At 36.2% G+C, this 21,428-nt stretch overlaps 1 protein-coding gene across 5 annotated transcripts in view; it reads left to right on the forward strand.

Annotated features, from left to right (window-relative positions):
* Positions 1–19,919, forward strand: part of LOC105836389 (arfGAP with SH3 domain, ANK repeat and PH domain-containing protein) — a 54,028-nt gene extending 34,109 nt beyond the window's left edge. The window contains exons 3-17 of one of the 5 annotated variants that reach the window (XM_036284775.1): positions 1,205–1,350; positions 7,175–7,429; positions 8,818–8,903; positions 9,121–9,277; positions 10,013–10,277; positions 10,393–10,620; positions 11,192–11,414; positions 11,544–11,724; positions 11,843–12,118; positions 12,326–12,445; positions 12,560–12,770; positions 13,204–13,485; positions 13,569–13,732; positions 15,300–15,368; positions 16,684–19,919. In XM_036284775.1, coding sequence (XP_036140668.1) covers positions 1,205–1,350; positions 7,175–7,429; positions 8,818–8,903; positions 9,121–9,277; positions 10,013–10,277; positions 10,393–10,620; positions 11,192–11,414; positions 11,544–11,724; positions 11,843–12,118; positions 12,326–12,445; positions 12,560–12,770; positions 13,204–13,485; positions 13,569–13,732; positions 15,300–15,368; positions 16,684–16,899 — 2,879 coding nt within the window. In that variant the 3' untranslated portion in view covers positions 16,900–19,919. The remainder of the gene's footprint in view (positions 1–1,204; positions 1,351–7,174; positions 7,430–8,817; positions 8,904–9,120; positions 9,278–10,012; positions 10,278–10,392; positions 10,621–11,191; positions 11,415–11,543; positions 11,725–11,842; positions 12,119–12,325; positions 12,446–12,559; positions 12,771–13,203; positions 13,486–13,568; positions 13,733–15,299; positions 15,369–16,683) is intronic. The other 4 variants (XM_036284779.1, XM_036284776.1, XM_036284777.1 and 1 more) reach the window with 4 other exon arrangements.
* Positions 19,920–21,428: the final 1,509 nt, after the last annotated feature.

The following is a 21,428-nucleotide window of genomic DNA, read 5'->3' on the forward strand; positions in this document are numbered from 1 at the left end:
GATAGGGAAGAAAGAGGAGCCGCCTCGACGTCTTGCGGAGCGTAAAACGAGAGATCACGGCGTTTATCGTAGAGGATGCATTCCACGTTAGCCTAGCGCGCAGCCTTGCCAAGGCTGCGCTTCGTAATTCGAGGCGTACAGGCGAGGGGAACGCGGGAATCCGCGCGGTATGTAATGTCTTACGGTATAGGAAGGGGTTAAATTACTCCGTCCCTCCTTCGTTCCTTCTCCCTTTTTCTTTCGTGGTTGCCGGTACTCGCGGAGATGACGCTCGCGGTCGTTGCGGGGAAAAAGTGCGGGCCGGCCAAGGAATTAATTGCGATTGCGGGCGTTTAACAATCTAAGAGCGCGTCGGCTTTAATGGTAACCACGCTCGTACAAATACCGCTATTAATATTCGCGTGATGACCGTGTAGGAAATTTACGAGCCGCGCGATTCTGAATGAAGAACAGCGTTGCGCGTTTCAATAATGTAATATAATTACACGTGAGGGAGGAAAATTTGTCCGTCTTGCAGAAAGGTGAAAAAAACGATCGCAATCATTTAAATTTCCAGAATTTTAAGGTTGCATATCTATATTCTATGCAAAAACACTGAAACATGAATCTGAAAGTAAGGGAATATTCTGATAAAACTTTAAAATTTTCGTTTTTTTGTTTAGGTCTTGATAAATATGTTTAAAATATTATATTTATTTAAAATAAAAATATTGTAGAATATACAATGTATATACACTCAACTTATCAAATGATCATTTTAATATGAAATTTTAATATGAAAATTTCGAAAAAGAATGATGGCGTGCTTTAAGTGATTATGTTATTAAAATCTTATGCTACGTTCATCTTTGTGTAACTCGAAATGAGTATAGTTAATAAAATATTAAATAACAAAAAGACACTGAAGTATACATACATCCGTGTGATAATATATCTACGTTTAAAAAGAATAAGGAAGTATGTGTAATTTAAATACAAACCTTGAGACAAAGTTTTAAAATATTTTAAAAATGTCGATTGTTGCACATTGGCATATTTGCGTTGCATAACTAAACAAAAACAAATGTTCTAGACCAGAAGAATGTGCTTTCCCTTTAAGAATACAAGTAAACGTGATTAAAAAGGAATCTGTTATTCGCGATACTTATATGCTATATATGCTATTCATTTAATTAAATGGGACCATATGGTTTTTTTTTCGCAGCTCATGTGGACAACGAGGTGTACTTAGGAAGAGCGTTAGAGAGACTCGGTGATGCCGCTCTCAAGGAACAGGAACCGGACATAGGTGCGGCTTTTCTCAAATTCGCGGTGGTCACGAAGGAACTGAGCGCCCTCATGAAGACCCTGGTACGTGCAAAACCCTACAAGCAGAATTTGTGTCAACATATGCGGAACATTCCGTGCTTTCATTCTTGATGATTTCACGCGACGCACGGAATATTCCATCTCTCGTCGTTTTTAACTTTTTTTTTCCGTGGCACTGAATAAATTCTATGTATAGTCGTAATTAATTAGAATAAATTTTATAAAAAGAGAGGAGAGTGTGTCGGAAGCGTAACGCGGTTAAATAATCGACTCGTTGGCATAATGAAACATATGAGAAACCTCTAAGTTAGGCATGTTAGAGCGCATTGTCCATACTGAGGAAAAAATGTTGTTAATCTGACTAAATTTTTCAACAGGATTAAATTTCTTCAGTTCAAGCATTTATACAATTAACTTAAATACATAGAATACTTGTACTTCAATTTAAGTATTTATATATTTGACTGAAATACACAAGTAGGTGAACGGAAGAAATTTAATCAAGTTGAAAAATTTAGTCAAATCAACGACTTTTTTCTCAGTGCAAGGATAAATTCTTTAAAATAATAAATAAATATTCAAAAACTCTCGAGATTTAAATACAAAATGAAGGCTAATGAAAGTAAACGGCGCGATTAAGCAGAGCGCAGATATAGAGTTACAAGTATAAATTTATTAACTAATCCATAATACGCGCGCGCGAACGTTTCGACTCATTTTGAGTTATTCTCAGCGTATCAGAATTAAATTGTTGCGTGATTTCTAGCTCTTAGTCTCTTTAAATTATTTAAAATCGCAAGCGTACCACGTCGGTACCTTCCCTTAATTCATCCACACGGCCGTAAATAATGCGTCCCCGTGTTGTACGCGTTATTGGAAAAATCTCTTCACGGTCCACCGTCACGTCGGTGGCAACGACCGTTGGCGACGTATCCCCGCGCGTAGAGTACGCTCTTCACGTACGTGCGCGAGAATAGAATTTCTAAACCGATCAATATGAAATCGCGTGCACCGGCGTGCGCGACGAAACGAAATTTCGCGCCCACGGAGACTTTCGCGATTAGCGCTGTTCGATCGCACGCTCGCGAGGAAAAGCCGCCGCGCTTCCTCGTGGACATATGGCACCCGTCCTGTCAGAGAGGCAAGCGAAATATTGTTGTTCCGCTGGAATAATTTTCCGTTCTCGTTGTCGTCGTCGTCTTCGTTGGGATGACATCTCCGCACCGCAATTGAACATCGTAACAGCGTGTATCGGGTATCTGGGTCACGATGAATAATGAATATTAGATGAATGTAAATTCACGCGAGTAGATAGACTCTCAACTCTCTACGTTTAATCTTCGTTCAACGCTCGAGTGACTTTCAGCGCTGTCGAACGCTGAACGTATATGAATCTTCATGTCTCGTGAGTCTGAATTTTTTTGCCCAACCGTTACCTTGTAATTAGCTCGATTAACTGGCCCCGTTGAACCACGTGGAATTTACGATGAGCATCTCGCCTGAAATATAATATAATATATATGTATTATTCAGGGATCATCTCCGGTTTTAAACAATATTCGAATCTTTTTGAGTTGTTCGAGAACTTTCAGGAGAGAAATGTGCGATTTGCATCGCGATTGCATGGCGAAGTACGCGCAAGTACGATTGCGAAACGAATCACGAAGAAACCATTTCGCGACCCGCAAGTTACTTGCTATTACTATTATTACGCGCATACATCATATACGGCGCGCGGTGAATATTTCCTCGGCGTTTCTTTTTTGTTATTTAGATAAGTACGGTCAACTCATTACGAATATTCCGACTCGCTCTTTTCTAAATACAGCTAAGTCAATTATTGCTGCGTAGAAGAAATATCGTTATCACGTGGCGTTTTTTTTATTCGCACCGCTCAATACATTATGTCATCACTTCGTAAAGCATGCTGAAAGTCTCCTCGCCACGCTCATATATTTTCACTTTTCTGACGTCTAAGTGCACGTCCGTTACGCTGCTGCACGTTGATGATTGTGCTCCACGAGGGAAATCCTCTGCGCTCGCTCGTAATTTTTTTGCCGCATAGTGGACTTCTCTCGTCTTCCTCTTCTTCAGACTGCTCCTGATGTTGCTCGTCAAATTAAGAAACTTGATATATGTCTACGTTAACAAGATATCTTCGCGCAGGATAATCCGGAAGAGGTGTATATTAGAAGAGATTAAATTGAAGAAATAATATTGCATCGAGTATATATAGCAACATAAACATTGCTCGCTTTCTTTGATTATTTTATCTCTTAAACCGACTCAGTGAAAATTTTGTCAGAAAACAGTAACACAGATTTGGTTTATATTATTTTTAATGCCAATACTTACGGTAAACTTAGGTATGATGGCCATAGCTTTTTAACATGCAAAAAATATACTTTTAATTTTATTATTTTTTAATAGCGTTTAGTATATTACTTTATACTGAAACTTAAAGTATGTAACACTATCGACGTTAATATTTATAAAATTAAAAAAAATTGTAATCTTACATATTTAGTTTTATTGTTACATATTTAATTTTATTTGTAAACATTTCTAATAATAAATGTTTATATGTATAAGTTTAGCATTTATTCAACTCATTGTCAGTACAAAAAAATATCTATGATATATCAAATTTAAAATATTAAGTGCGCAGTTTGACTCTCGTCTTTTTTATATAATACATACATAAACACTTACTCCGAAGAAAGTCATGGGCCATCTTATCCAAACTGTGAGAGAAAGATAGTCACAGTATTTATTAAAAAATAGAAAAGGAAATAAAAGATATAATCATACTTTACCTTCATTATGTGTCTAACGTTAATTGTGACAGCTCAACTGTAATTTATTCGACACAGCAAAATTAAAAAAAAAACTTTGATGCTTACATTGCCGTCATTTTGTTAAATTTTAGTACAACTTTTTTACTTTAGTATGAACGATAACGATATTTATATAGTTTAAAACAATCGTTTATTTGTCTCAGATTGATAGAAGTTTTCCAATTATATCTATTTTAACAACGTCTAAATTAACGGACCAAAACGAGCAGAACCAATTCTAACTAGTATTTTTACCTGTTGCTCATTCATTAAAACATTATTTAGAATTGATTTCGCTTATTTTATTCCTCTTTGTTCCGTCAACTTATAAAATATATTTTAACAAGATTAAACAGACAGTTCATAGTTTGAAGAATATTGAGTTTAGAAACCTTTGAAATTGTTATAAATATTATTCAAACGCAAGTAAATATATATAAATAAGCATTACATTATGTTTAGCTGCCTTCACAGTTGCCTTTGAAAAAAATGAATGAAATTCCATCTCGAACATCATTCTAGATCATCTAGAAAATCTTTCTAGATCAGAATCCTTATCCTCTCCCTCTTTTGATTGATTTCGTTCAGCGAGACTGAATTCAGTGATATACTCACAATTGCCGTTATACTCTATCGCTTCTCATAATACACTGATTCCGTTTAAGAAAATATATATTTGATACGCGAAAAGTGCTCGATACCTAAATACATATCAATTAGAAATGGTATCGACGCCTCATTAAATTCTAAGGAATTGCTACCGAGAGGGAAGAAGCGCAAATGAAAATGTGGCTGTCTCTGCAAAGTACTCTCTCAGTGGCAATAAATCGGCCAAAAGTAAGAGAGCCGGGAGAGAGAGAGAGAGAGAGAGAGAGAAGGAAGGAGAGATAGAAAGATAAAGAGAGGACGTAATCGTCCGGGCGTGGATTTAGCGGTGGATTCAAACTGGTTCTGCCTGTGTTCCGACGTGTTTCTCCTAAGCTCGCGCGATTTAGCCTGCGCGGCACAAATCGGGACGTCGTCTCACGGCGGCTGCGGGATAATTACGTTTACTGAAGCGTGCACGGACGGTTATAAGCCACGGGAGCGAGCGGCCGGCTAGTGCCTAGGCTCTCCTAGATTCTATCACGCACGAACGGCCACGCGAATTCATATTTATATATATCGAAGACTCTTTTAAACACATCACAGTCGCACACACATACACACACACACAGTCGCCGCGATCGAATTTAAATTCCGGGTGTGTTTCGAGGCGCGCGACTTTTATTTTATTCTATTTTATATTTTTTCTTTCCCTCACCGCCGCGATCCGTTTTCCCCGATCCGAGCCATTACGTCCGATGACGTCACACGTGGCGTCGGTTAAAATTGTATCTGCATTCGATATTGGCTTCAATTCAAATGGCGCGCGATGCATTCCAGCAAGAGCCGGAAGCAATATCCGACGCGCTCGAGCCTAAGAGCCTCTACTCGATCGTATTCGAATCGAGTACTCGGGATTAGCATATCCGATCAATTAACCGTTAATTGGGATCGGCAATAATTTTTCCTTATCGTTCACGGTTCGAGATAATTTCGTATGGAGAGAATGTATAGAGTTTATCTTTATCTTAATGTTGAAAGCTTGATGTTCATGAAGGAATAACGTTTAGGAAGAAATAACTCGAATCACTCGAAAATTTTCTGTAGGAAAAGGCAGGATGGGGAATCCACGTGTTTACTGCAATCCCTCCTCTCCCTATTTACCGTATTCGGGTATTTGCAAAGATCATACTTTCCTCCCCGCGAGTGCGTTTTTTCAACAACGAATGTTAAAAAAATCGAAATTAATGTATTCCTAATTGCACAATAACATCATTTGATTCACAGCGAACATAATTGAACCGAAGATTAAATCGATCGATTATATATCATTTCCCGTGGTAATATAAATCTCCACTTAAGAGAAGATCAGACGATAGTAGTTCGATGGGGGAACGATTGAAACTAATTACGATTGAAATTAATTACGCTTCCTTATTACATTCCGAACGACTTGGTCTAATAAGTCGGCTTGCCCTTTCCATTCGTGATTCTCGCCTCTCTCGCGCGGAGGAGTGTCGTCTTTACGGAGTCGCGGTTGCGCATCGGACTTGCGGGTACCGCATTATACTTTTCAGCTTCGAGTTGCCACGCGAGAGCCAAATTCCGAGAGGAAGCCGCGGTTCTATTCAGGGCGAGGGCTAAAGCAAAGCGCTGGCTGACGCGGGTCGACGCGCGACGGTGATTCACTATTTAGCGGTCGGATAGAGCCGGGCGCGATGCTCGATCCCGAAGACTCCGCATTTTTCATCGCCGTTTTCCACTCGAGTCCTGCCAGACCGGTTATTCCGATAAACAGATAAAATATTGGCGTTTCGGTCAATCTGAAAGAACTCGTGCTGTTCCGCGGAGATAGGGAAGGCTAATATTTTCACGTCTGTATCTAATAGATACCGAGAGCGTGTACGCCATCGGTATTTTTATCGAGATGTTGACCGTTATTGAGCGATGTGCGGCGTGCACAATGTAACTCGCATGTGTCCTGATTGTTATTGTGAAAATAATAATTTATATTATATTGTTTAAACGCGTAGATATACGTTTTTTATTTATATTTGTATTATAATAAATAAATATTTAAGAAAATGTGTTTTTCTTTCTTTAAAGTATTTTTCTACTCTTCCTTCCTAAAATGTTTTTTCTGACTTTTTTATAATTTAAAAGTTTAGTTAGTCTTAGCGTGTCACTCAATGAAGAAATAGTATATATTGTGTTTGTATATATGATGTTTGTATATATAATAATATATATCAGTAATAATTATAATCGTCAGATTATTAGAATTGTGTGCCACATATTTGATCTTGAAACACAATTTTTTACATGAAACCAGTATACGCAACGTCACGGATTAAATGACGAGCAATTTAGTTATATTGATGCGTATCTATAAAATGTTTCCTTTCCCCCAAAAAATTTGTTGACCATCGATCTTATGATTCCAGATGCAAAATATCAACAACATCGTGATGTTTCCATTGGATTCGGTGCTGAAGGGTGATCTGAGGGGCGTGAAAGGGGATCTAAAGAGGCCCTTTGAGAAAGCCTGGAAGGACTATGAGGCAAAGTATGCGAAAATCGAAAAGGAGAAGAAGCAGCACGCGAAAGAAGCCGGTCTGATTCGTACGGAGATCACTCCCGCCGAGGTCGCAGACGAGATGGAGAAGGAGAGACGGTTGTTTCAGTTGCAAATGTGCGAGGTGGGTGATGTAGATCCGAAGCTATGAAATATAAATGGTGTAACATCACGCCAACGAGAGACGTATTGCAATGCTACCGATGCATGTTATCGATGCGCGTGTACCGATCGGTTTATTGTCATGCGTCAACTGAAAAATGTACACCTTCTAACTCGCAAACTCTTCATTTACATTTTACATTCCAGCCTGCAGTTTTGGCTTTTCGCGGTTTACATTTTTTTTGTGCACACGACAATCGACACGAGGTGTTCGAGTAACTACATTCTAATCTTGAAAAAGGTTGAAATCCCATCTCAAATTTAATATAAATATAATAATATATAATGTGGAAAATTTTAAGTTAAATTTATATGGTATAACTAGCTATGCCCTGCCACTTAATTTAAATACAATAGAAACATTCTTCGCCTCTTCCGGTCTCTCCCCGTCTCTCCTGGTCTCTCCCCGTCTCTTCCCGTCTCTACTCGTCTCTCCCGGTCTCTCCCCGTCTCTCCCTATCTCTACCCGCCTCTCCCGGTCACTCCTCGTTTCTCCCGGTCTTTTCCCGTCTCTCCCGGTCTTTCTCCGTCTCTCACGGTCTCTCACGGTCTCTCCCGGTCTCTCCCTGTCTCTCCCGGTCTCTCCCCGTTTCTCCCCGTCTCTCCCGGTCTCTCCCCGTCTCTCCCGGTCTCTCCCCGTCTCTCACGGTCTCTATCCGTCTCTCCCCGTCTCTCCCGGTCTCTCCCCGTCTCTCTCCGTCTTAATGTGTCAAAATTTCAATAATATTAATGAAAAACTATTTTTTACACTTAAATTATGGCCATCATTTTTGAAACACCCGGTATATCCAAAATCAGACCCCATAAGAACACTCCCGGTTACGAATGCAACGTTGTGTCAAAATTTCAAAGCAATCGGTGAATAACTTACGGAGCTCTTAGATGAAGAACAAACGTTTTACATTTTTATTTATATAGATAAAGTGTAACAATAAAGTATAAATATATATAACTATAACTCTACTAAGTATACAAATTTTATTCAATAAAATAAATTTAAATCTATTTAACTTTTTAATATTATTTTCACAATTAAAGTATTGGGGATTATTTTGAGTTACTCGTAGCATTAAATATAAATATTAAAAAAAAACAATCGTTTTTTTACATGAACTTGATTGTAATCGGATCTAGTCAACAAAGTGTTCAATGCTAAAATTCGTCCGTTAAAAATGGGTGGAGCCCAATCAAACTTCTTAGGAAGATCCATAGATTAAGGGAGTGGCAATAGTTTCTGAACATCGTGTGTGTTTGCGAATTGCTTTTACGATACGCTCGATAAAAACATTTGGGCAAGCGGGGATAGAAACGCAGAACTGCCGATCATTAAATGTCTGTGTTTGCTTACAGTATCTGATCAAAGTGAACGAGATCAAAACGAAGAAGGGTATCGAGCTGTTACAGCATCTAGTCGAATATTACCACGCGCAAACAAAGTGAGTATACATAATGCAGTTAATTCTTCGTGTGATGCGTTATTTAGATCGCGGATTATTTTTATTTGTTACGACATCAAATCGATCTTAAGTTATCACAGTAGTTTTCTCAAAATATTTATCTTTCTGAAATCTCATTTATTAACTGTAATGGAGGTTGAGGAACGATCGAAGTGGCCAACTCAATTTTCTAACGTTCTTACGTTCGGGATTTTAGTTACTTTCAGGACGGCTTAAAGACCATTGAACACTTCGGCTCGTACGTGGCCGACCTAAGCGTGAAATTGCAAAAAATCAGACAGACGCAGGATGAGGAACGAAGACGACTAACGGAACTTAGGAGTCTTCTTAGAAGCTCCGGATGTGACAAAGAGGTAAGACTGTCGATGAGAAGTCTTTTTTTTTTTTTTTTAATTAATTTGTCACGAAAAGCGCGTTGAGAGTAAATTTAATAAGTGCAAATCTAATTGATACCACTGTTTCTTTCGTTTGATATTGCACATGATATAGAGTTTCTTTTTAAAATTTATCTTGTGTTAGTTTATTTAAAAGGAAATATCATAATCACTGATTTCGAAAACATTCTTTCGAGACAGACACCTTTAAAAAGTATTTGTAAAAAAATATTATTTATCAATTGGAACGGAATTTATTTCTATTTTATCTAATCGATTAACTATTACAAATAATAAACAAATGATAAACTATAACTTAGTATGATAAGAGTTTATGGTATTTCAAGAAATGGAAAACACTTTAAAACGTTTTCAAATATTATTTAAAGCTATATATTAGCGTACCATAGCAAAACTCCTATAACATTAAAAATTCTGTAACTTCGTTAATTTTAATTTTTATTTTGAATAAAATTTGATTTACACATTCCAGACTTAATACTTTAAGAACATGTCAAAGACAAAAAATCTTTTTTATATTTTTAAATTTATCTCTTAATAAAAATAAAATACTAAACTTTATTATTTTTTTAATTTTAGTTTTGCCGCTTTGTACTTAAGAATCTTTTCGGATTTTTGGATTATCTCATTTAGTCATTCCACTGTAGCATTTTATATTGCACTTAAATTTTAAGTTCTTAATTTTATGCGCAGCTGAACGCGAATGCAAACGCGGGTTATTCGCTGCATCAGCTGCAGGGCGACAAGCAGCACGGCGTCACGCGCTCCGGCCACCTGCTGAAGAAGAGCGAAGGCAAGATGAGGCGAGTCTGGCAGAAGAGGCGATGCGCCGTGCAGGCGGAGGGCTACCTCGATATTTGCCACGCGGACGAGAACAAGCCGCCCACCAGGGTGAACCTATTGACCTGCCAGATTAAGTTAGTACCAGACGACAAGCGAGGCTTCGATCTCATAAGCTGTAAGTGTTGCGCTTGATATACGAGCAAGCTTTCCAAGAGACGCCGTCCTGCCGTCCATCATTTCTTCACAGTGAACGGTGGTCGCGTAATACTGTTTCATTGTTTCGATTCCAGACAATAGGACGTACCACTTTCAAGCGGAGGACGAGGCGGACCAGCGCGCGTGGATGTCGGTTCTCGTGAATTGTAAGGAGCGTGCCCTGTTGCGAGCATTCGACGCGAGCGGCAAGGCGGAGGCCGGTAGCGGCAATCCTAGTCTCGTAGAGCTGCAGCAGGCTGTTATACGATGCGTTATGCGATTACCCGGAAACGATCAGTGCTGTGATTGCTCCTCGCAGAACGGTAACATGAATATTGTGCATCATTTAGTGGCTGGCCGGCCGGCCGACCTCTTTCTCCGACGCGTGCCAAGTCTGCCCGTTACATTTGACGCATAGCTAAAACGATTTCTCCGTCATATCAGCACATCTTGGAAATAAAGAATTTATATAAAAAATTAGCATATTACTGGGATCAACTTATTTATATTAAATAATTTCTATCAAGTTCTTTTAAACGTGGAAATTTATTATTATTATAGTTATTAAACAGTCTACTAAATACTCGTTACTTTTAACATTATATAGCAATATGTGATAATTTATTTGTTAAATTAATAAAGTTTTTATCAAATATTAAACTAATATATACACCTAAAGCTTCCGAAAAACGTTTATACTGCAAACATGTATGTATATGTCATCAAGTGGCATGAATACCTGCCGGTTTGCTGGCCTTAAGGATGTAGACGGGCATTGTCGTAGACGTTTCCGCGTGACAAAACCAGACGAAATGGCAACTTTGCTCGCGCTTCAGTTCTCGCGGGGGAAAGGATGTTTTGTTATCGTTGAATGACGATTGTTTCTCCTTTCAGACGCCACGTGGCTGTCGACGAACTTCGGCATAATAGTATGCATAGAGTGCAGTGGCATCCACCGGGACCTAGGCGTGCACATATCGCGAATACAATCTCTGACGTTGGATAACGTCGGCACCGCTCAGCTGTTGCTCGCGCGACACATGACGAATCAGGCATTCAACGAGGTGATGGAGGCGACGTTGCGTCACAATCTCAAGCCGTCGCCGACGTCGACAATGTGAGCGAACTTGTGGTTTCCTACACATAATTCATCCACATACTCGCACCCGGCATTTACTAACTAAACACTCTTGTACTTTTACCTTGTGTATGCTCGGCGTTTTTACATTTGTTTCCTGGCACTTAGGGAAGAGAGGTATGAGTTCATACGCGCCAAGTACGTGGACAAGAGATACGTGATGAATACGTGCGCAGACGAGCGCGATTTACTTTCCGATTTGGAACATGCTGTTAATAATCGCGATCTGCAGCAACTTCTGCAAGTTTATGCCGAAAACGTGGATCTGGCTGCGCCATTGCCGACATCGGTAAGGATTGTAGTGATTTTTTACAAACCTATATTTTCAGAAGATAATTGAGAGAAATGCTCTCTCATGATTATGTTAATAGAAGAAATAGATTCTAAGAAATCAACGTCTATTTCAGGACGTAGGCGAAACTGCGTTACACTTGGCCATTCTGCGCGAGATGGGTAGCAGTTTGCACATCGTGGACTTCCTAGTGCAAAATATGCCGAGCGGCGGTATCGACAGGGCGACCATCGATGGCGAAACGGCGCTACATCTTTCCGCGCGACACGACAGAGCGGAAGCAATGAAGCTGCTTTTACGAGCTGGCGCGGATCCCTCGCAGCGAAACAAACAGGATAAGACACCGCTGGACATCGCCCAGGAAATGGGACACCACACGTGCAAGGAACTGGTAATTTAACAAATTGTATTTAATATATTTTTTGTTAATTAGTATTTTCTTCGCGTATGATTTTTTAAATAAACATATATTTTTTATTCAATATTAATCCTGATATAAGTTTTCTTATAATTTTCTGTAATTTTTGTTTAAATAAGACTTAAAGTAATTCCTCATACTTATAAGAGTCGCATTAAAAAATCAACGAATTACTTTCAGCTCAGTCACGCTCTTCAGAGACAGAAAACGTTATTTGATAATGTCAATATTGACTGGAATCTTTCTCACGATGAAGGTTCCACGGATTTCTCTGACGACGAGACGATAATAGAAGACAGAGTGAGTATATTAATACATCGATATATTTCTCAGCTTTATATTTTCATGTAATCATTTAGATTCACGTTTTTTAATATTTATATTTATATTTATGAATAATCATTCCTCTTGTAGAATGGATGTTTAACGCCTGAGAAAAAATCACGTAGCAGACCGCCGTCATATGCCGGAGGTGGTGGTACGGGTTCGGGTGATTCGCCAGTAACATTACGCAGTCGGAGCAGCACTTGCGACAGTTTACAAAGCGGATCTTCTCCGAGCGCCTCGACAAACCGTCAGCAAATGCCTCCGCCACCGCCACCACAAGCTAGAAAACCCGTAGCTGGTAAGCTGAACTTATATTTTTATACTTTTCTTTTATACTTCACGTTGCATAGGAGCGAGCGTGCAACGCGTGCATAGTACGCAGGTGAAACCAGAAGCGGCCAAGATTTATTTGAATTATACTTGGGACATACTGCAAATGCAGTGAAAGTATAGTTTCCTGAATTAACGGCGTCTTTATTAAAATTTTTTTTTGTCTATTGATACATATCTAGTACAATTCTTTTTTTATTTTCTTTATTTTAGTTGATCCCTGATATTAATAATTAATTTGCATATTTTTAGAGGCGATAAAATTATTTTTGCATGGTCAACATTATTTGTACGCCTCTGTTTCATGATAAGTCTGCCAAGTATATTGATTCAAATAACTGATTTTTTGATAATTATTTTTTACTGCCGGTAATCTTGATTATGCGAATCCTTTCGCGCAGTGCCCACTCCCATGGTGCCGGACATTTCAGTGAACATTCATGGCTCGCTGAAGAAGCGGGTTGCGCCGCCGCCGCCGCCCGGTGGGAACCCCGTCGCGAGCGGTGTTGTCTTGCCGTCGTCGCACTACGGTACGCTACCTACGTTGGCTACGTCGACGCATAGTCGTACGACCAGCGAGCCGATTTTAGCTGGCCACACTTTACACACTCTACCGCATACGTTGAATACACTAAATAGCCATCATAAGAGATCACCGAGCAGCGACTCGTCGACCGGACACGGTACATTCGATAAATAAATCTCGCAGGAGAAGCTCCGACACCAATTGTCACTTTGATGTTTACATCCCTCTTTCTGTATACAGGTATGGACAAGACGAACAGCTCGACGTTACAGAGACCGCGGAATCCACCACCTCCGGCTCCATCTAGCATCACGACCAGGCTAAGCAACGGACGTAGCAGCGAGTCCTTGAGTTCTATGTGTTCGGATCACAGTCTCGGCAATCCTATTCCGCCGCCACGAAAGGTAAGCCACAGTTGAAATTAATTGCTTTAATAGAAATTTGAGATTTCGTAGATATTGGGGAAGATATTGTTTTTATTTCTGTAGAACAAAAGTACTTTCTTTTGCTGAAAATGTAGTTTTATTTTCTTAGATTTGTAATACAAATATTATTTTGGGGAAGGGAGAGATTTTAGAGCTGAGGATGTTTTGGGTAGAAATTTATTTAAAGATCTTAAAAAGTAAGCGCTATATATAATTTGAAAAGAGATTAAGCAAGCGCTTTGGATTAATCCTTATTTACGAAATTATATAAATTATACAAATTACAATTACAAATTATATAAATTATACAATTTCTAATAAATTATAATGGTTCCGCAAATAAAAGAAAAGGAAATATATCTTGATAAAAATAAAATTCTAGGAAATAATTTTAACAACTGTAATACTTTGGTACATTATCTTAAAAAAAATCTAACAAGCTTAATCCTGGAATACTACTGTGTATAAATATTTTCATCCAAATATTAATTTAAATTTATTCTAACATCTTGTAATTTATGAAGTAGACATTTACAAAAAATGTAAAAAAAAATTAAATATGTAAATAATTTATCATTTAAAGTAGTTTTAAAATGAGTGGTATTTTAGGATTAAATATAATAATAAAAACAAAGTTTCAAATGAAGTATTTTGACAGAACTATTCGAAAGAAAAAGAATCTTTTATCCACATAAGATTCATAAAAGTATTTATAGAACTCATATTAAATCCTAAATCACATTCTCTAGCTTACATTCGAACGGGAAGCCATTACCGGCATAATTATATACTGAAATCGATATTACATTATCTCTGCATTGCCTAACGAGTGACGTCGATAATTATCCCATTGTTTCACATCTTACCTATTTGCACACAGGCACACGTACATTCGATCGGATGATTGTTGTTATACTAATCCAGTAGAGGAAAAGGTGTAACTAACCAGATTGTGTCATTATGTTCTTCTTCATAGTATAGTTTTTATTCGATTTATTTCGGGCTTGAGCATTCTGCATTATTATACTAACTATACGTCACGCACATCAATATATTTGTACCCTTTCACATTTTATCATACTATCATATATATAGTGGATATATTATTGTTGTACCTTTAAATCTTATCTGTTAATTATCAACATAATGATACATTATTAAATTTCATTATCATTGTATTATTTCAGCCATTTCGTTCATTGTCATTTCATGCCACAACGAATAATCATCTTTAGCAAATTTTATGAAAAATAATATTCTAAAGGTAACGTCATATAAAAACGCGCTAATGTTTTCAATATATAATTAATTTTTATATGTTCAAAAAAATTTATTTAAATATTTGAAATATTATATGAAATATTTGTCAAGATAAAATCGCTCGATAAAGCATAATTTACAATTGATCGTGGATTAAATAGCGGCTGGTTCGCTACGATCCAGAATTAAAGATAACCGTGTATATCTACGGTGTGTGGATATGTAGAGAATGCATGAGTTTCAAAGTCAGTGCTTTATGGTTTGTCATTAACCATTGTTGGTACAGCGAAGGGACCGGTCCAGGCTAGAGAGCTACGCCGAAGAGCCTTCATCTTTGCTCCCAAATCTGAATCTGGTAAAGATCAGCCATCCCACATTACAGCATGTTACACTTGAAATCATTTGTAAACGAATATTATAATTGTAAACGTTTCATGTTGTACATATTGTCATATTTGTATCTAGGATGATTCCGTGTATTATAAATCGTAACATGAAGCATGATATCTGTATATAACTATAACTTATTAATAACTTATTAATTAACATTATACTTTATAACAGAAAAATAGAACCTTTTGAAGAAAAGAAGGTTGCAATCATCATAATTCATAATAAATCAGAATCATAAGAATCTATTCTTCTCGTTTCATTTACCCACATACTTTCAAGTGTAACAAATGCTTTGCATGATCAGACGTGCTGTTCGTATCATCATTTATACAGCTCGTGTCAAGGCTTTAAGTATATTATTTTCATGTATGCCAAATAATCATTTTAGACTTCATTATCATCAGACACTCTTTATCGGTTGAAATACTCGATCATAATAATAATATAAATCTTTCGTAAGATACGACTCCATAATGGGTCTCCTCGGTTGAATTAGCTCGAACTAACAGTGACATTCTTGAATCAATATTATTAATCTTTAGATCATTACTCCACGCGTTTTTTAATGAAACAAAGTTCTTTCAACGAATCATTTTTATGATTAATATTTTAAAAACTGTGATAAAAACTATAACTGTAAATACTGAATCTCGCATGGGTTTCTCTGAGTGGTTTTATGTTTGGCAGTACTTGATCACATTATGCTACTACCTCCGATTCACAAAATACTTTTCCTTTAAAATTTTTTTACTCTAAGCTCTAAGCTATTCAGATATTAAAAGGCATATAACTAGCATGATATCAATGTTTTATATTGGAAATTCTAGTTTCAGCACTATTAGGCATATTAAAATATACCTACAAAAAAATTTTTTAATAAAATTAATATACTTTGAATAAAATTAAATTTTTTTGATACATTTCTATTTATTATAATCTGCTTTCATAATAATATTAGTTTTAATATTAATAATAATAGTAATTTCTTCTTTTTTCTTTTATATATAAACCAATGTGCATGTGAACGATATTAGTTAAATAAAGAATAAAAAAAATAAATTATTAATTAATGAATTAATGTCTTACACCACTCATTAAATTTGAAATAATTTCTCTAGAATTTCCAATGTTTTCTTAACTTCTGGAGAACATTCGCTTGTCGTCTCGTGACAAAGATACTTGAGTAATAAAAGTGCTTGCTTCTGCCGAATGGTCGAAACATGCACGTTACATATTTTGTTTCGTGAATGAGTGTTTTTTTTTTATTCCATCTCCAGCCCACATCATCGACTTTGAGTGGCCTGCGACGTTGCCGGGCACTGTACGATTGTGAGGCAGACAACGAGGACGAGCTGTCGTTCCGCGAGGGTGAGGTCATCATCGTGACGAACGAGCAGACTGACGATGACAACTGGATGGAAGGCGCGTTAGAACGGGCGCCCGAGCGACGGGGTATGTTTCCGATTAGTTTCGTGCACATGCTGCAGGATTAACATTCGGTAAGCCTGAACTCGTTGGCGAGCGTCACCAGCACTGCCAGTTCGATGAGTATCGCCAGTCTCGGCCGCAGAAATTGGCTGAGGAAACCAAAGGAGTGAAGCACTCAAGCCATTTTTCCGTCGTATCTTCAGAAAGTTTGAAGTGGAAAATCCAAAAGAAGAAGAAACGTTTGGATATTGACGAACGTTCGTTGTCGAATAAAGGATTTAATCCGCATCTTGATTCTCTCATTTTTCATGTTTTCCTAGGAAAATTGACATATGGATGTAAAGTACATCAACGTAGACAATTTTGCACCTGTACATGGAGCAAATGCTTAAAAAATCGAGAAGAATACGACATAAATATATTTTTTGTTTTGAAAAGCACGACACAAGTTTATATATTTATTCTGAAATTAAATGCTTGGTTTTTTTTCAAGATGAACAAAAACTTTTTCACTTCAAATCACTTTTATGTAATTATCTATTAAAAAATCAAATTAAGGCTGATTCACTTGATATACACTAAATGCTTAGAATAAACTGATCAATCGAAACAAAAAATTTTTAATTGGGAATATATATATTTAATATCGCCTTTACGTTTGTGTATATAACTAATTATTTAAATTTACAATCACCAGCAAAAAATTTTACTAATTGATCAACCAGAAAATGCTTTGAACCTTTTGTAGCATCAAGTGAACTGTAGCCTATGTTATATATCAAAATATATAACTGAACATAAAAAAAAAACATACATTGAAGTATTTTTGTTACTGTAAATTATATTACTATTTTATTTTAATAATTTAATTATATAATTATTTAAGTTTTATCGTTAACTTGTTAAACACTAAAAGATTAAAAAATTTTTCTCTTCTACGGTGCAAAATTATTTCTGCTGATGTTCTGGTATTCAATCCTACAATACGAATGATTCTTTTAAATCGATTGAATGCCTTAATATCAATTTTAATTCACTCTTTTGTGTGTAATGTAACATGAATGCGTACTAATATCTTTATGTTTCAAGAAAATTAGAGAAAATATATTTCAATTTGCTTTTTTGGCTCGAAAATCAACAGACATTTCGAAAACTTTACACTGGGCTATAATCAACATGTATGGGTTGTGTTAACTGCGTAATTATTAAGAAATGACCGACCATTTAGCCGAGTATTAGTGTCTTACGTTGGATGACAATCATATTGAGACTCTCGAAGAAATATGAATATTATGGTCGATGATGGATACTCGGAATTTTGTTTCGTCATCCAGGCATGATTACGCAGTGGAATTTACCTTTTCTTGAAAACTTTTTTTAAAAATATGCGATAGAGGAGTACAAACGCCGTGATGTGACATTCACGGATTTCTGGTGTTTGTCGCAAAGAATGTTGTATCTGAAGAGTTTATATGTAGAGAGATCTATATGATATGTATTCGTCTAACTCATATATATTATATTATATACGGTAAGCAATTGTTTGCATGTAGTCTAGTTGCAAAATAATCCGGCTGACAAAGTATGACGTCGAGAATAACGTTGACAAAAAGCACGTCGCACGATTGACATTAAAATCGAAATTGAGTATGATTCTCGCGTTAAAAAATGTGATATAAATAAATATTATATTTCAGAGTAAATTATTAATATATTATGAAGTAACGCATCTACGAACAAAATGTGAGACGAACATTTTCCATACCAAATGATTGCTGTAGAAATAATGTAGATTTTATCCGATGCAAAACACTAAAAAGAAACATAAACAAAGTATCTATCAACAGAGAAAATATAATAATAAATATTTAACAATATAAAATAAAATATAGTAGTTTCTAAGAAAGTATAAAAGAGACTCTCAAAATGCGGATTAGAGGAGCATGAGCTTTCAATGATTATGCCATTGTTTTGAAAAAGTCCTATATAATACACTGATGATTGCGCTGGACAGAGAAAAAGACGTGCACGTGTTTTCGTGTCTCATCGTTTGTACGTTTTATTGATCTGGCGCACACTTCTTTTTTCTGTACTGCCAATAACCGATCGATTTAACATAGGGATAGATAAACTTACGTATATAGAATCGTATTTATATTTCGCATTTAGCGCGAAATATTGATTCTAAAGCTAAGGATAATGTTAAATCGTGGATCTCTTTTCGTACAAGAGACAAATAAATTTCTGAATCAAACGACCACGTTTGGCGTTAAATGTGAGAATGTACGGATGCAAACTATAGCCTTTAGGGTGCGTGGAATGTGTTGCGGAGATGATTAAATTTAGCGTATAGAGAAAAGAACAGGAGGTAAAGTTTAGCGGTCGTCGAGATGTTACACCAATATATTGCATGACAAGTATTATTAGTTTACTCGATTTAAGAACGTCATTACGTACGACTGTATATATATATATATATTTTTTTTTTCTTTCCGTAATGCCATACTACATATTAGTCGATCCTCAAATAGAATGCGGGACTTGGAACCAGTTTACTAGCCGCCAAGCGTGCTACGAAACATGATGGAAACACGTGATGTAACGCGACAAGTGGAATTCTTCACACTTCGCGTTATATTATCAATATTCTATTTGAATGTATGAGACCAAAGAGGATTATTTTGCGAATGGCGAGAAGAGAGCCGTTTCGAGAACGGTGTGTTTGCGGAATTATTTAGTCTAAATGGCGTTTACCAATAAAATTTGTTTCTTGGATGGAACGGAGAAAGCTGCAGCGAAAGCGATACACTTATTATGTTAATGACGGTATAGCATTGCCGATCGGTAAAATGATTCCGCAAGTCACCACAATTCGGTAACAATTCCATCAATGTGTGTTCGGCTCGTGTAATGTTATACGGATCTTATGCCGATATTCGGACAGTATGAATTACTGAAAACTGTACTGTTTTCCTTATGATTATTATAAGGCTTTGTACATACGAAAACTAGAGTATACCGCTGCAAGCTATTAGCTGTGACATTATCTCCTAAACATAACTGTTTGATTTAAAGATCCAAAAAATGTTGCTTTACTAGGAGTTTCGAATATTTTCCGATTTTATTCGTAGAAATAAAAGTATATTCAAATTATTTTATTTATATATGTAGATATATTCAAATTACCTTATATATATATATATATATATATATATATATATATATATATATGTGTGTGTGTGTGTGTGTGTGTGTGTGTGTGTTTCTTTCCGAAATTAAACGTTTTCTTTTTTATTGTGTTTTATCATTTTCGCATTAAAAAAAGTAATTTTTTTATTGATAATTAAAAAAATTAATTAACTCATAGTTCGCAGTCTTTGTAGAATTCAGAAGAGAAAATGGAGAAAGCTAAAGGTGCCGTTACCAAACAATTTTTCCACAAAGACAGATTCACTTTTATGAAAATTGTTCCGCTTTAAAAAGAGAAATATATTACCTGTTATTACTTGAAGATAATATAAAATACGATATAGATGATATAATGCAGAATTTTTAATTCAAAAAATACTGAATTGAAAACTTATATTGAAAATTCTTCAGCGAGGGCACACTCTTAGCATTTTCTGTTCCCTCTTAATCATTCTCGAAAAAATCTTTTTTTAATGATACTTACGATAGAAGTAATATGAAACACCAATACTCAGTCATGTCGTTATCACGTTTAGACAAGATTAGATTGTTGTCCTGGAAATCCTGTTTGATAGAAATTTCTATAGAAATCTTAAATATACAACTGATTAGAGAAACAAGTTTCGGTTTGATACAATTGTTTTTAAGTCGAAGCGATAAAATAGATAGAAACTTGCCTAACGGACACAATGCTGTATTGAGGTTGTATCTCATCTACAACTTCAATATGCAGTATATGTAATAAAAGAAGATATGATTAGTTGAACTAATGTGTTAGATTAAGCGGTCTTTCATCTCGTTCCACGTTATTCTGAAATTCGTGGATTTTATCGCAAATGTATCAACAATGTCATGTTGATTTACGTTTGTAAACGATAAAATTTATCGTACCGATCTATGTAAATACATGTATAGACAAAAAATAGAATTTACGCGCCCGTGTTATGTGTATGCGTGAAATAAAGTGAGGAAACGAGGTAAATTGATGTTTATATTATACCGAACATATATATCAAATTACGATCTAACTTTAAGTATGTGGATATTGTCTATTTAACTGTACGATTAAGCGACGATTGATCCTTTGCATTTCAAACTTAAGTAGTCGTTAGATAGACTAAGTATTTATTATTATTTTTATTAAGTAGCTACACTTCGTACTAGGAACGCGTGAGTGTATAGAAACGAGACGAGGTTCTTTAAATGTTAGGTACGAATAGCAAAGTGCATCAATTGAAATGTTGTACTGTCAGCAATTGATTAATTAAAATCTCTTTTTCTAGATTTATTTACAGCTGGAATTCTACATATATTATGCGAATGAAAAATCTTTACTCATAGCAATATTTTCTGTAACATTTAATTAATTCTCAATACATACATAAAAGTTCAAACTAAAATTTCG

Source organism: Monomorium pharaonis, chromosome 3 (assembly GCF_013373865.1).
Source record: "Monomorium pharaonis isolate MP-MQ-018 chromosome 3, ASM1337386v2, whole genome shotgun sequence".
Classification (NCBI taxonomy): Eukaryota; Metazoa; Arthropoda; class Insecta; order Hymenoptera; family Formicidae; genus Monomorium; species Monomorium pharaonis.